We start from the raw sequence: 17,189 nt of genomic DNA, 5'->3' as shown, positions 1-17,189 counted from the left end.
GATTTCAAAATGGAAATTAAAAAATGTCATCAAAAAGTTTTCTGTACTACAACTGTTTCAGAACTAGATACTAGTAATTCAATTCACTTACTACTGGCTATGTTGTCCACCTTATGATATTTGCTGATAAAATTTTACTCAAAGTATATAGTCACTCAATGAGGATACTCAATTTAATCCTGACTTTCTCTAAAGTGATAGTTGTTTGTACACAAGTTAATACTGTTTGGGAAAGACAGGATTCCATATGACTTGGGGAAGATGTAAAATCTAATTTTCCTGATAGCTTTGCACACACTGTGTCTGTACTATACAAGTCCTGGCTAGAGTAAGTAGCCCTTTAGTAGATCATCATAAAACAAGTTTTTTTTTTTATATTTATAAGATTTTATTGGTAACTTCAGTTGTTTACAATATAAGTTGCTCTTGTTTTACATAATAAGATGGTGTATTGTTATCCATTTGTTACAGTGCCTTTCAAGTTTGTCTTTGTTAACAGCTATAATATACTCACAGTGATAATTGTATTTCACATGGTTCAAGTATAGTGCAAAGTGCGGTTTCATGTTTTGTGTTTCTAATTTAGTTTATCAATCATTCATATTAATATATTCTCCAAGAATCCCGGGTGATATTGTGTTCACCTTGGAATATATTTCATTCTTGGTAGTTTATGGCGTAAAACAAAAATTTAGCAAGCCATTAAAGAAGCAAGTCCACTTGTTATCAAAGAGTACCAATATTTACACATGTGATGATGGGCTCTTACATAACACAAGTAAACAGTGTAGTTCACAGCGTAAGATCATTTCTAAGGAGTGGGTCAATTGAGGCAAACCTTATCTCCGTCTTATATCAGTTGTTATCAATTTATTAGGCTATTATAAGTAACACTACAAACAGCTTTAGAGATGCAAACAACTTTTATGACACCCGTTTTCGTCAGGCAAGCCCGCGGGTTTGTTGCACTTGGACCGTTAATGGCTTGTGAATGTCATGAGGAGGTTTCATGTATTAAACTTGGTGACAGTCATGGATATCAGAGAAAAAGTGAAAGACAAACACATTTTTTTTTTATGATAAGAAGACATGTAGTTCATACCAAACTATATAGTCCAGTCAAAATAAGGTTTGACCCAGACATCATTGCAACAGAAATTATTTTTAGTGCATCTTACTCGAATTTTATGCTGAACAACATATCAAAAGGCTAGAAAAATAAGTGTTGGAACATGGGGAAAATAAGATTTATATTAATTCCCAATCTTTTTTCTTTTTTCTTCATTCAGCCAGAAAATACTTGTGACCGAAGGGTTGTCACTACCCATTTAGCTAGTACTTGAAGTGACAAAGCCCCTTAGGTCACTCTTATTTTCCTTGAATGAAGAAAGAAAAATAGTGGGGGGGGGGGGTGACATCTAAGTACATATAATAATGACACTTTTCCTTGGTATTTATTTCTCTAATCAGAAACATATTGATCATTTTGTTTTTCAGTCAGAGGAAGTGGTGGTGGTTAGTCGTCAACCAATGAACCAGGAAGAAATTGCTGCAGGGCATGAAGGAGTGATTGAAATGGACATCAACAGTAGAAAACCACTCAGGTAAAAAAATTATGTTTGCAAACCCACCAATTTAATGTTTGAATTAGACCAATTCATATATACTCAGACAATATAACAACCTTATGATAATATGCCTCATCTTATGTCAACAGTGCAGATACATAACCGCAACTTCACCTGGGACTACTTTGCATCTAAAGCCTTCAAACATTCTGATAAAATGAGTTCTAATCCTGTGTCCAAAAACATGTATTGGAAAAAGTACAGTTCACAGAGATTTATTTGACCCATACTTTAATTCTGGCAACATATTATTATTTGCCAGCAGTTGAGTATAATATTTACAAATTACTAGGAAGTTTGGTTTCTTTGAAGGAACATGTACATCTTGTGTGCCTCATGTCTATAAGTTTGTATACATCGTGACTGTCTGGTAACTACCCCTTGCTGTCTATGAATCTGTGATTTTCAGGGACAATGAGTGCTCCATACAATAGATAATCACAGAATATGTGTAATGTTTTGGCATAAAATCACCATCACTGAGGGGTTTATGTATGAATTCAATTGTTTGTCTGCCAATGAAGAGCTGAACATGTTTTTTGTTTCTGACCGACATCTGTTCAAAATTATACGAGCAATTAGTAAGTTAAACATACATGTACATGACAAATATGAGCTTCATTACACAATAGTTTATGAAATATCACTTTAAAATGACAACAAGTTCTGAAAATACAAGTACAATAAATGAATGATTTACAGAAAATAGAATTATAGTAAAATTCACCAATGGTAAGTTGCACCTCATCTCTTATGGGGTCAACAATTTCCATTGTGACTTCTTCCCCATTGTAAAGAAAAGTATTACCACCTATCAGCTATGATGACCTACAGCATGAGGTATCAATTATACCACATGTAAAGATGAACATAATCAGTGTTTTTAAATCGGTAAACGTTCTGGGGTTCACGATCAATTTATTAAATTTTTGTATGTGGCCATGGTCAATGTGAAACAACAGCAAACACGTACAAATGTAAAATGCTTTGAAAATCGTGTTTCAACTAATAAAGAAGGCAATTTTTTACAAAACAAAGATAGTTGATGACGGTACCGCACCACACCACTGAACTGAGGCCAGCCACAAATCAGAACTAGTTTTACCACCATTGATTATATGCAGAAAACTTGCCATTAGCTACATGTACCATCATTTTATTAGTCCCTGCCGGACGAATAGATTGGGTTCCGTCTGTCCATCCATCCGTCCGTCCGTCTGCAGCCGTTTCGTGGAGATGCCTAGACCGATTTATTCAAACTTGGTACAGGGGCAACATACAATGGCATACATATATGCACGTCAATTTGTTTCATGATACGATCCAATCTGGCCACCTAGCAGCCATTTTGTTTGCAAATTTTCCCTGTCTAAAGCCATAACTCAGACATGCTTGAACAGATCTCATTCAAAGTTGGTATTAGGACAGTGTTCTATGACATACATATGCATATTCATTGTTGTCATGTTACAATCCAATATGGCCGCCTGGCAGCCATTTTATTTGTGAATTTTCCATGTCCAAAGCCATAACTCAGACATGCTTGAACAGATCTCATTCAAAGTTGGTATTTGGACAGTGTTCTATAACATACATGTGCATATCCATTTTCATCGTGATACGATCCAATATGGCTGCCTGGCAGCCATTTTGTTTTCAAATTTTCCATGTCCAAAGCCATAACTCAGACATGCTTGAACAGATCTCATTCAAAGTTGGTATTAGGACAGTGTTCTATGACATACATGTGCATATTCATTGTTGTTGTGATGCGATCCAATATGGCTGCCTGGCAGCCATTTTGTTTGCGAATTTTCCATGTTCAAAGCCATAACTCAGACATGCTTGAACAGATCTCATTCAAAGTTGGTATTAGGACAGTCTTCTATGACATACATGTGCATATTCATTGTTGTTGTGATACGATCCAATATGGCCGCCTGGCAGCCATTTTGTTTGTGATTTTTCTATGTCCAAAGCCATAACTTAGACATGCTTGAACAGATCTCATTCAAAGTTGGTATTAGGACAGTGTTCTATGACATACCGGTACATGTGCATATCCATTTTCGTCGTGATACGATCCCCCATACCTGACCTTTCCTTTATTGTTGTAGGCATGTTCCATGTCCAACAAGCAGACACAACATATCTAAGTCTGTTTGATTTAGGTTCACAAGTGTTGTTGCGTGATCAGAGTAGTGATAATTCCTTAAAACCCAATCACAGCGGGGACTATGTCATTCTCAATGACTTGTTTTGATAGTTATACATGCGGATGTACATGCCTGAATCATTTCTCTATTTAAATGAATTTTTCAGTATTATACAAAGAGGATTGTACGACGAGAGATTCCGTGTTGTAGTCGACTCTGTACTAGAGGACTTTAATGTTACAATATCTTCATACGGACAGATTGGTATGGGCAAGACGTTTACTATGGAAGGTCAGTTATTTAACATATCAATTATTTGTTGAATTAAATGGTGGGATCGTCTTTGCTTATGTCAGGACCTTTCAGGAGAATATGTAAGTCTGTATAATATGTAATGTTCCAGTTTCTAGTACATAGCTTAGTTTTGTGAGTTCTTGCTACTGTTTTTATTAATCAATAACTAATTGTAAAGAGGCAACGCTATTAATCAGTAACAAATTGTAAAGAGGTAACTATTAATCAGAATGATTGAATAAATTTCATAAAGATGTTTGATGCATTTTTTTTCAAGACTCATAAAAGTTAATTTAAAAAAAAAATAGCAAAAAGGTTGCATTTTGCAAATTTACCTTAATCTTGAATTGATGTGTTAAACTCCAAGTTTAACTTGTAGTTGTCAAGATAATGTCAAATATTGAGAACGAATACAAAATGCTCAAAATTATCTGAGCAATGGTAATTGTAAACTTACATGTACATGTATGATATCATGTTTCAGGTGTATGGAGTGATCCAGACCTCCGAGATTTGATTCCAGATTCCTTTGACCACAAATGTACACACATATCCCAGTCAGAAAATCCACAGTATTTAGTGAGAGCATCATACTTGGAGATCTATCAGGACAAGATCAGTGATTTGCTTTCCAAAGTCCAGAAGGAGATGTTAGAATTGAAAAAACGACCAGATACTGGTGTTTATGTTATGGTGAGTATTTAGAGTAAAATAGTTTAACTTTTCAACTTGCAAACTGCACTAGCTGCAAGTGGGACATTATTGTTTGATATCAGGATCATGTTTGATCATTGATTTTAGGGTACAGAACCAAACATCAGTTTGATGGTATTCATTGTAATATCATAAATGTATACATACATTTACCCATAGTTTGTTCAATATTGTTGAAAGTGTATGTTACGAGTACGGCAAAACATCTTTAAAAAAAACATTTCCTGTTTCAGCTAGTGTAGATTTAACATTGCTATTATCATGGCGTTCAAAGCTGTAAAACCAAAGTATATGTAGCTATAAAGTCATATTTATATGCATTATTATCTGTTTAAAAACACTTAAATTGAAAAATCATAACTTTAATATTTGATGGATTTATGTAATGTTATTTGTTCTCACTGTTTTTTAGTCCCCGCGGACGAAGTCCGGAACGGGGACTTATGGATTGGGTTCCGTCTGTCCATGCGTCCGTCTGTCCGTCCGTCCGCAGCCGATTCTTGGAGATGCCTGGACCGATTTTTTTCAAACTTGGTACAGGGGCAACATGCTATGGCATACATATACACGTCAATTTGTTTTATGATACGATCCAATATGGCCACCTAGCAACCATTTTGTTTGCGAATTTTCCCTGTCTAAAGCCATAACTCAGACATGCTTTAACAGATCTCATTCAAAGTTTGTATGAGGACAGTGTTCTATGACATACATGTGCATATTCATTGTTGTCATGATACGATCCAATATGGCCAACTAGCAGCCATTTTGTTTGTGAATTTTCATGTCCATGGCAAAGCCATAACTCAGACATGCTTGAACATATCTCATTCAAAGTTGGTATTAGGACAGTGTTCTATGACATACATGTGCATATCCATTTTCATTGTGATATGATCCAATATGGCTGCCTGGTAGCCATTTTGTTTGCGAATTTTCATGTCCAAAGCCATAACTCAGACATGCTTTAACAGATAATCTCATTCAAAGTTGGTATTAGGACAGTGTTCTATGACATACATGTGCATATCCATTTTCGTCGTGATACGATCCAATATGGCTGCCTGGCAGCCATTTTGTTTGTGAATTTTCCATGTCCAAAGCCATAACTCAGACTCCATTTTCATTGTGATATGATCCCCCATACCCAACCAATCCTTTATTGTTGGAGGCATATTCCATGTCCAACAAGCACACACAACATATCTAAGTCTGTTTGTTTTAGGTTCACAAATGTTGTTGCGTGATCAGAGTAGTGATAATTCCTTAAAACCCAATTATAGCGGGGACTATGTCATTCTCAATGACTTGTTTCATTTATTTACAGGATCTCATCTCATTTGATACAAAAAGTGTGACAGAAATTGAGCATGTGGTGAATGTAGGTAATCAGAACAGAACTGTTGGGTAAGCAAGCTTCTTGTTATTCTCATTGAATTACAAGCATGAACTTGGTCTTTGTTGTTTCACATTGTGTTGTTTAGAAAAACAATAATGAAGTAATTTTTGTTAGCACAACGAAACTGATAAGGTTCAGTAGTACATGAGGCATGGTTAAGTGTCTATGTGTCTGTCTGTCTGTCTGTCTGTCTGTCTGTCTGTTGATGTGTGTAAACAACTTAAAGTCAAATACTGCTGAACTGATAAGATTCAGTAGAGCTAAAGGCATTGCTAAGTGTCTGTCTGTGTGGATGTGTGGAAACAACTTAAAGTCAAATACTGCTGGACAGATAAGGTTCAGTAGTGCGAAAGGTATCACTATCTGTGTCTGTCTGTCTGTCTGTCTGTCTGTGGATGTGTGTAAACAACTTAGTCAAATACTGCTGAACACATAAGGTTCAGTAGTGCTATAGGCATCACTAAGTGCTTGTCTGTCTGTCTGTCTGTCTGTCTGATTTAGGTAAAAAAATGTGGTTTTTGGTAAAAAAAATCTTAAGCTAAAAAATATAGCTGTATAGCAGCATATGTCACAGGTTTCAAGACGTTCCGCCTGCATGCACACATCAAGTTGTAGATGATGGGATACGTGAAAGTAGGTCAAATTCCATCCTCAAATTTGGGGAAAAAATTTTGGTCTCATAGTTACCTACATTCCACCAAATACCATGTGAGATATTTAGAGGTTGGTCAAAGATCATCCCCCATTTTTTTGAGGGGAGGGGGGATGAAATTGGTTCTATAGTACACCATTTAAACCAAAAACTGCATCCCCAGCCCTATTGGGTTGCCTAGAATTAGACATGTGCATAATAATTAAATTCTAAGGTCAAAGGTCATCCCCTATTTTGAGGGAAATATTTGGTCCCATAGTTACCCACATTCCACAAAATACCCGGTCTGCACATGTTGTACACCAGGGATCAGCGAGCATGTAATTGATTTATCGATTGATTTGTCATTAGGTTGAATGATTAATCGATTAAATGATTGATCCAGACAGTCAGACACTGACTTTGCCAATTGCCTATAGCATTTCTGAACATTATCATATCAGTTCAGTTGTGCTAAAAAGAGCTGTCTGGCAGGCAGAGCTATATTAAAAGTTAGTCCTGCACCAAGAGCATAATCGTGTTTAGTACCTGTAAATCCCTGTAGCTCCACTGATAACATCATGTAATTGTAATCCAATAATGTTTGCATTAGCCATTATGGTTAAAAGAGATATAAAGACAATATAATAATTTAAAATGAACGTTCATTTTTTTTTCAGTGCAACTAACATGAATGAGCACAGTTCTAATTCCCATGCTGTATTCCTTACATTAGAATGTAGAGAGGTAAGTAGTAGTATCTAATTACTGTGTTTTCACTTTAAAATTGTGTTTCTTTTTACAGCCAATTCAACAAATTAAACAATGATAATGTTTACATAGATGTTGCATGTTGATAGATTAGTAGTATTGGTTTCCAAGTTTACAATGTATTTCACTTGTACAGTAAAGTACTTGAAAATTTTAGGACCTTATCACAGTTGGATACTGATACTAAGCAGTCAATGGTTTGTCCAGTGAATAGACTTTTCAAAGAGTTTTGTGCTTTTTGTATCTTAATGTTCAGGGAGAACGTTCGAAAGAAGCAACAAAAATTAATTTGCCTTTGGCAGTGTTGGATAACGTAACCTCAGCTACTCTAGTTAATGGCAAGAGTACACACATTCCATATCGTGATTCCAAATTGACCAGACTTAAAGATTCTTTAGGTGGTAATGTCACGAAAGAGATGGTAGCTAATATCGGTCCTGCTAGATACAACTATGATGAATTTCTGACAACATTGAGGTATGTGATAGTTTTCTTTAGCTTAATCAGTTGGCTTCTCACCTGGCATGAGGAGAGAGAGGTACACTTCAAGTTAGTCTGGAAACTAATGTGGTCTCTAACTATTAAAATGATGTCTGGCCAAAGTCTCTCAATCAGCAAAAAAGGCATGGTTAAGTGTCTATGTGTCTGTCTGTCGATCTGTCTGTCTGTCTGTCTGTCTGTCTGTTGATGTGTGTAAACAACTTAAAGTCAAATACTGCTGAACTGATAAGATTCAGTAGAGCTAAAGGCATTGCTAAGTGTCTGTCTGTGTGGATGTGTGGAAACAACTTAAAGTCAAATACTGCTGGACAGATAAGGTTCAGTAGTGCGAAAGGTATCACTATCTGTCTCTCTTTGTCTGTCTGTCTGTCTGTCTGTCTGTCTGTGGATGTGTGTAAACAACTTGGTCAAATACTGCTGAACACATAAGGTTCAGTAGTGCTATAGGCATCACTAAGTGCTTGTCTGTCTGTCTGTCTGTCTGATTTAGGTAAAAAATGTGTTTTTTGGTAAAAAAAATCTTAAGCTAAAAAATATAGCTGTATAGCAGCATATGACACAGGTTTCGAGACGTTCCGCCTGCATGCACACATCAAGTTGTAGATGATGGGATACATGAAAGTAGGTCAAATTCCATCCTCAAATTTGGGGAAAAAATTTTGGTCTCATAGTTACCTACATTCCACCAAATACCATGTGAGATATTTAGAGGTTGGTCAAAGATCATCCCCCATTTTTTTGAGGGGAGGGGGGATGAAATTGGTTCTATAGTACACCATTTAAACCAAAAACTGCATCCCCAGCCCTATTGGGTTGCCTAGAATTAGACATGTGCATAATAATTAAATTCTAAGGTCAAAGGTCATCCCCTATTTTGAGGGAAATATTTGGTCCCATAGTTACCCACATTCCACAAAATACCCGGTCTGCACATGTTGTACACCAGGGATCAGCGAGCATGTAATTGATTTATCGATTGATTTGTCATTAGGTTGAATGATTAATCGATTAGATGATTGATCCAGACAGTCAGACACTGACTTTGCCAATTGCCTATAGCATATATATACTGAACATTATCATATCAGTTCAGTTGTGCTAAAAAGAGCTGTCTGGCAGGCAGAGCTATATTAAAAGTTAGTCCTGCACCAAGAGAATAATCGTGTTTAGTACCTGTAAATCCCTGTAGCTCCACTGATAACATAAAGTAATTGTAATCCAACAATGTTTGCATTAGCCATTATGGTTAAAAGAGATATAAAGACAATATAATAATTTAAAATGAACGTTCATTTTTTTTTTCAGTGCAACTAACATGAATGAGCACAGTTCTAATTCCCATGCTGTATTCCTTACATTAGAATGTAGAGAGGTAAGTAGTAGTATCTAATTACTGTGTTTTCACTTTAAAATTGTGTTTCTTTTTACAGCCAATTCGACAAATTAAACAATGATAATGTTTACATAGATGTTGCATGTTGATAGATTAGTAGTATTGGTTTCCAAGTTTACAATGTATTTCACTTGTACAGTAAAGTACTTGAAAATTTTAGGACCTTATCACAGTTGGATACTGATACTAAGCAGTCAATGGTTTGTCCAGTGAATAGACTTTTCAAAGAGTTTTGTGCTTTTTGTATCTTAATTTTCAGGGAGAACGTTCGAAAGAAGCAACAAAAATTAATTTGCCTTTGGCAGTGTTGGATAACGTAACCTCAGCTACTCTAGTTAATGGCAAGAGTACACACATTCCATATCGACGTGATTCCAAATTGACCAGACTTAAAGATTCTTTAGGTGGTAATGTCACGAAAGAGATGGTAGCTAATATCGGTCCTGCTAGATACAACTATGATGAATTTCTGACAACATTGAGGTATGTGATAGTTTTCTTTAGCTTAATCAGTTGGCTTCTCACCTGGCATGAGGAGAGAGAGGTACAATGTACACTTCAAGTTAGTCTGGAAACTAATGTGGTCTCTAACTAAATGATGTCTGGCCAAAGTCTCTCAATCAGCAAAAAAGGTTCTTCATCCAATCAGTGAACCCCAGCAGCTATAGTGATGTAAACAGTGTATAAGTAGCATCCTGAGCTGACAAATATACCATATTTAGATATTACATAACTGCCCTAATAAACGCTAAGATAGTAGATTCACCATAATCTACCGACTAGCCCACAGGTCTTCCTATATTTTTAATACAACATGCTTTCCTCTAACCAAATTACTGCTCCTGTAACATAGTAGGATAAATAAAGGATCACCACTGAGAATATTAGAAGGTAAAGTCTATTGGTTTCTATAGGGTGCTGGTGCACAGACAGACCCAGTAGCCTTGCCATGCAAATGTATAGTAGATTCACCATAATCTACCCAGTAGCCCACAGGTTTTATGAGTTCAATCTTTCCGTTTTTATAGGTGTCATAACTTGACCAATTTTCAGTTGTTTTTTAAATAGTTTATATTTTTGGAGAGGGCAACATCTGGTAATTACAAAAATATCAAAGTTTACCACTGAAACCCCAGTTATATAACTGAACACAGGCGTTTTCGGCGCCCGCCAGTGTCAATATACAAGGTTCACACATTCTCAAAATCCTTTAACTCCTTTCTCCAAAGTTATAGGTATATCTTAACTTGACCAATTTTCAATTGTTTTTTAAAAAGTTTATATTTTTGGAGAGGCCAACATCTGGCAATTTCAAAAATAGCAGTGTCCACCACTAAAAACCGACTTATATTACAAAAACTGGCGTTTTTCGGTGCACGCCAATGTCAATATACAACGTTATACACAAACCCGCTTAGTTTAACTACTCTCTATGCTTTACTATAGGAAAATAGTAAGTCATATACATTTACACTTGTGAAATTAAAACCGCCGAGTCATTCACATAGTTTTTTAATGTGGTAATTCTACATTTATTGTAGAAAGTAAGAGTGCTAATATTTAGTCTGTAAGGCTGCTTTCACAAAAACTTGTTGGGGGGGGGGGGGGTCGGGAGATTTTAGGGGGGGGGGACTTGAAAATATATGGATAGTGTGTGTGTGTGGGGGGGGGGGTACCTGAAAAAATGTTATGGGTTGAAGGGGGGTACCTGAAAATAAATTGACATCATGACTTTTGAAACATGGGAAAATAAGCTTTTAAAATGTTGGTCTTCCTTTTTCAACAACAACAACAACAACAACAACAACAACAACAACAACAACAAAAACAGCTGCTACAAACAACAGTTGCTCACAAGTTAGTAAAAATGAAAAATAAAAACAGTCAAATTTTAATTTTCTTTTAATAAACTTAATGTAATGATAAATTGAAATGGGCGAATTGAGTGGTACAGATTGTTTTTTGTCTGAAAATACCAGTGTCTTTCATGTACACTACTGAAATTTGGTTCATTTAATGTGTGAAATTACCTTTACGCTGTACTGAAAATATTCTTTGTGACATGACTGTGTTTTGGTTTGTTCATGTAAATTCTTACTAGTATTATATGACAGACAAATATGACAGACAACATTTTACATTAGCAGCTCTTGGAAGTTAAAAAATAAAAGAGTTGGAAAAGGTTCATCTCAGCCTGCCATCAAAATGTAAAAGATGCACCTGCACTAAAACATACTTGACAAGTATCAAAAACTTCTGTGCAAGGTATTTTTTCATCCTATAGATATGATTATAAATTTTCAACACAAACTTTTAATAACACATTCTAAATATTTCCTAAAATTAGCATATTGGCAACGTCTGCTACATGTGAAACAGAAGACAATATCTCACAAGCTGAGTTAACAGAGAAAAAGTAAAATAAGTTTTTTGCACACACTTTTCAACTTTGCACGAATATACTATTACTTGTAAATATAAAGATAAATAAATAAACTTTGACGCTATATGGATGTATTCTCAACACCATTAACAAGAGATGATGGTAGTGAAAGACCACCAGATGACTTCCAACCCCGTGCACGACTAAAACACCTGTATAGTAAAGGGATAGTGTCAAGTAAAAATGTTGAGAAACTTGACGAATTGAGCAAGAAACTGTGTGCCAAGAAAGAGATATTAAAGGGAGCAATCCTTAATTTAGAACAACAGAGAACACTTGCCTCTATGAGGGAAAGAAAAAGAATGAAAGAAAGGGAGCAACGTGCTGAAAAAAATTTGGTGAATATGACTAGGATGGGCTTGTCAGAAACGGTGACATTTCCAAATTGAAAGTGAAAGAACTTGATAAGTACCTTCCCAACTATGAAATTCCAGCTGTGGCAGGAATGCACAAAATAGACAAAGTTGAGGCTGTAAGATGCCACTATTATCAATCTAAAGAAAGTGAGAGTGATTTGTCATCTGATGACAGTGACAGTGAGAATGACGATACAGCTAGTTCCAACTCTGATGAAGTTGAAGGAGAAATTGGGTCTGATGATGATGATGATGATGATGATGATGACAATACCATGTTTATATACACAAGATCTAGAAGGAGAGCTACCACTTGAAAATCAAAAATTTAAATAAACACATTCTGAGACTTTGTTTAAAATCCTGCATTCACCTTTGTAATCTAACGTCAAAACCAGTCCAATAATCAGGCTCTTACAAGGTAAATGTATTACCAGGTTCATTAAGATATACAATTACTATGATAATAGGGCCATCTTAATTATCATTACCACTAATATATATCACTTGATTCCTACCGGTATTCTGTTAGATGAAATGTGGCTGGCATTTTGAGTCATACATTTATTTTCTTTTGACATTATATTGAACTAATTTACATCAAACAAGAACGGGATACATGGCAATGCATTTTATTAAGAGTTTTTTCAGTGTTATTTAGACCAATTTGATTTCTTTTAGCACACATTTAGGAAACTGAACTGGAACAATACAGTATAAAACTCTCTTTAGATAACATGTGCATCACAATATTTGCAAATACAACTAAAATGACATTCAACTGTAACACTACTAGTATAATGTACTAATACAATATTGAACAGAAAACAAAGACTCAGTTGGTCTGCTGATCATTTTACAAGAGTTATTCAAAGTGTAATTCATTTACAAGTATATGTTGTTTTTTGGAAAGGCAATGCACTGGTTAACATAACATTTTGTTTTAACTGGTGTTTGTGTATATATATACACACAATATACAAATTGATTATATATATAATGGACAAAGTTGGTATTAAGTGTATTATGTACAGTTTTGTTCTTGGTATGGAATGTTAACACATAGGAAGAGTATTCCAAAAAAATTTATTCGGGTGGGGTGTGGGGGGGGGGGTACTTGAAATATTTGGGGCTTTGGCAGGGGGGGTACTTGAAAAATTTTGGAATATGGCAGGGGGTACTTGAAAAAAAATTAGGGTTTTACAAAAAAATTTCCCGATTCCCCCCCCCCCCTCCCAACAAGTTTTTGTGAAAGCAACCTTAAGGTATGGTAAGAAAAAAAAGTTTTTTTTTCAGACAATGTAGCAATTTGGGAAATCTGTGCACTACTTTATACTAATGACCTGTGATCTCATTTTGCCTCTCCACATCGAAAGTATATGCGTCATAACTTCACTAATATTTAATTGTTGTTTAAAATTTTTACATTTTTGAAAAGGAGAACATCTGACAATTTCAGAAATAGCAGTTCTCAAAATCCCTAACCTTTGTCCAAAGTTATAGGTGTCATAACTTGACCAATTTTCAATTGTTTTTTTTAAATACAGTAGACCCTCGCTAACTCGCGGGTGTCCGGGTCCATCAAGAAACCCGCGACTTAGCGAGGGCCGCGACTTAGCGAGGTGCTCATTATATATTCCTAACGACACATTAACACACGTCACCGACTCACACGTCAGCTTTTCTTCATTCTTCAGTAATGTGCTGGTGAAACTAGTACTGTACATGTTTTTATGAGTGCAAGTTCATGGGCGATATTCATTTAAAAAAAAGATACGCACGAAATCAAAGTTTCAATATTCAGTAAATCTTTTCACGAACATGACGGTATGTACTAGTATTCGAAATTTATTGTGATGGACGCATGGACGTAATATTTCCGGGTTGCGGAAGTGCAGTTTTGACTTTTATATCATCGAATAACGGGATTTGTTTTATATATTCTAAAACAACAACTAATTTGTTATGTTTCTCAGTACAGTAACATTCCTAAATGATGGGGTTGAGTTGAGAAATCGCAAGGTTCGGCAACACGTGGCGTGATGCATGATGTCGGTAGATAAACATAGAGACGCAAGTGATGAACGTATTCAGTTATTCGTAGCCCGAAATTTCGTTATATAAATGACGTTTTTCCTCAAAATTTTGAAGAAACAAAACGTTTTTAGGTGACTTCTAAATCAATCAAATCAAGCGATATATTAATGAGAGACAAGCTTAAGTTATTAATTTGTTTTTGTGGACAATGTTTGAATTCGACTGACGAATCCTGCGACTCGAATCTAACACGATCAATGCACCGTTCACCAGCCAGACGAAAATGGTCGACATGTTTGTTGACTAGCCGAGAAGCGCATACGGAACTTATGAGGCAGTCCGAATAAATAGAAGGCGATTGCTAACATCAAAGTCAATCCGCGACACCTCTTCATCGAAACACGAACGAGTTTGAAATTGGCAGGTGTGCCATTTGTTTAAAAAAATACACAAAGAGGAATTCCGAAAACAATAGGAAAACTAAAGAAAAAATGGGATCCAAGGTGACACCCGCGACTTAGCCGAATCCGCGACTTACCGAGGCGCGAGTTAGCGAGGGCCCACTGTAGTTTATATTTTTGGAAAGGGCAACATCTGACAATTTCAAAAATAGCAGTGCTCACCACTGAAAACCGATTTATATTACCAAAAAAGGACATTTTTTGGCGCCTGTCAGTGTCAATATACAAGGTTCACACATTCTCAAAATCCCTAACCTTTGTCCGAAGTTATAGGTATCATAACTTGACCAATTTTCAATTGTTTTTTAAATAGTTTATATTTTTGGAGAGGGCAACATCTGGCAATTTCAAAAATATCAGTGTTTACCACAAAAAACCGACTTATATTACCGAAAACGGGCGTTTTTCAGCACGCGCCAGTGCCAATATAAATACACAAACCCGCCTATTTACTACTCTCTTAAACTTTACTAGAGACTGTGGTATATTGGTTAGAATTTGTGATTGATTAACAAAGACATGATGTTAATGACTGTGTGGGTGGCTGTGGATGAATTTTAAATTGCATCTCATGCATCTCAGGACTTCTACAGTAAGGACTTCTACAGACTACAGTAAGGACTTTGACTATATTATATATACTGTGAGTGGATATGTAAATGGTAATGATAGCTAGTGTATAGCTATGTGAGTGGATATGTAAATGGTAACAATACTGTATAGGAACTAGACTATGTGAGTGGAGGTATAAATCGTAACAATACTGTATAGGGACTAGACTATGTGAGTGGAGGTATAAATCGTAACAATACTGTATAGGAACTAGACTATGTGAGTGCATGGAGGTATAAATCGTAACAATACTGTATAGGAACTAGACTATGTGAGTGGAGGTATAAATCGTAACAATACTGTATAGGAACTAGACTATGTGAGTGGAGGTATAAATCGTAACAATACTGTATAGGAACTAGACTATCGTGAGTGGAGGTATAAATCGTAACAATACTGTATAGGGACTGGACAACACTTCACTAGAGTTGCATGAAATGTACCGTACCAGTAGACGTTAACTGGTTACAGTACTTCAGGTGGAATTAAAGGGATGTAGGTTTGACTCCTCCATGTGTCACTATATATGCTCATTATACTAAGTCTTTGATAACTTTGACTGGGTAACACTTGCACAATTAACTTGCCAATGCCATGATACACTAAGCGATACCATCTCTTAGCTAGCTTTCTAATAAATCCTGTGAAGTGTTAGAGTCCTTAATACCCATCATTAGATTTATCTTGAATGCAAAGATATCAATTCAACAAGCTTTCATTTCTTGTCTGTTTCTATAGATATAATGGCAAGAACATGAAGAATAAACCGAAGATTAACGAGGATCCAAAGGATGCTTTACTTCGAGAATTCCAAGATGAGATTGTAAGACCCAAATCACAGCTGGATAAGAAGGGAGGAGGTGGTCAGGTGACATTAAAGAAGAGACAAAGAAGGATGACTGCAGGTATGAATTATGATTAGAATAAAAAACTTTCCATCAGATGTATATCAGTATAAATGAAATAGTATATAGGAAATAGGAACAGAATATATCAAATACTCCATAAGAAACGAGATATGTATCATTGACATGACGGAAAGCCCTTTTAAAAAGTTGGACCTCACTTCCTCACATTGTTATTAAGTGATTAATTAAATTCAAATATTTGAAGGGGTTAAAAACTACTGATAAGGAACTGTTAATAATGTCAACAGATACTTGTCTACTGGTACTACTTTTGAAGGATGCTGGAGGTGGATGTGTAGTTGTTAAAACTAAAACCTGAGATTGAAAACAGCTGGTTATGTGTAGTAAAATGTGGTGGCCACTGCAAAAAGAAAGTTTTATTTGTTTTTACCATGTTAATGTTCGATAAAGATTTTCACTGCAGTGTACTAGCTACTACTTTCAGTTTTTAAGGTGACGACGGGGCTGGGACACTGTCAAGTTCTCGATCATTTCACCGTGACCTCGCTGTTATGTTTGGGTCATAGCAAATGTACCTCAGACCACTAAATAGATGTTAGTGGTCTGAGACTGTACACAGTACTAGTACAGCCAGTGCTTGTGCTCGTACTGGTACTTGAGCACAAGGTACAATTGTTTCCTGAGATATGTATCAGAATGGTTTCTATCAGAATACAATAAAATGGCAATAATATCAATATTATTGACGTATTTAGCCAACTGAATATGAGGGGTAAAATTGTTTCTGTGATAGAGCAAGCCAGAAGCGCAAGTCCACTCACCGCGACAGCAAGATATATACATACTTGAGCTTGTATTTCAGGGTTTTTCTCGCTGAGATTGGGCTATCAATACATCACTTGCCTAAAAACAAACTCATTTAAA

General features: G+C 35.9%; 1 protein-coding gene across 1 annotated transcript; it reads left to right on the top strand.

Annotated features, from left to right (window-relative positions):
• Positions 1-1,032: 1,032 nt before the first annotated feature.
• LOC144440754 (kinesin-like protein KIF3B) lies at positions 1,033-16,318 on the top strand. The gene is made up of 10 exons (XM_078130133.1): positions 1,033-1,050; positions 1,498-1,604; positions 3,951-4,075; positions 4,563-4,771; positions 6,120-6,199; positions 7,503-7,569; positions 7,850-8,070; positions 9,400-9,466; positions 9,747-9,970; positions 16,135-16,318. The coding sequence occupies exons 1-10, from the start codon at positions 1,033-1,035 to the stop codon at positions 16,316-16,318; spliced, it is 1,302 nt and encodes a 433-aa protein (XP_077986259.1).
• The last annotated feature ends 871 nt before the right edge of the window (positions 16,319-17,189 follow it).

The sequence above is a fragment of the Glandiceps talaboti genome, chromosome 10 (genome assembly GCF_964340395.1).
Source record: "Glandiceps talaboti chromosome 10, keGlaTala1.1, whole genome shotgun sequence".
Taxonomy (NCBI): Eukaryota; Metazoa; Hemichordata; class Enteropneusta; family Spengelidae; genus Glandiceps; species Glandiceps talaboti.
Note: the sequence above shows the minus strand (reverse complement) of the source record. Positions and strands in the feature narration are given on the sequence as shown.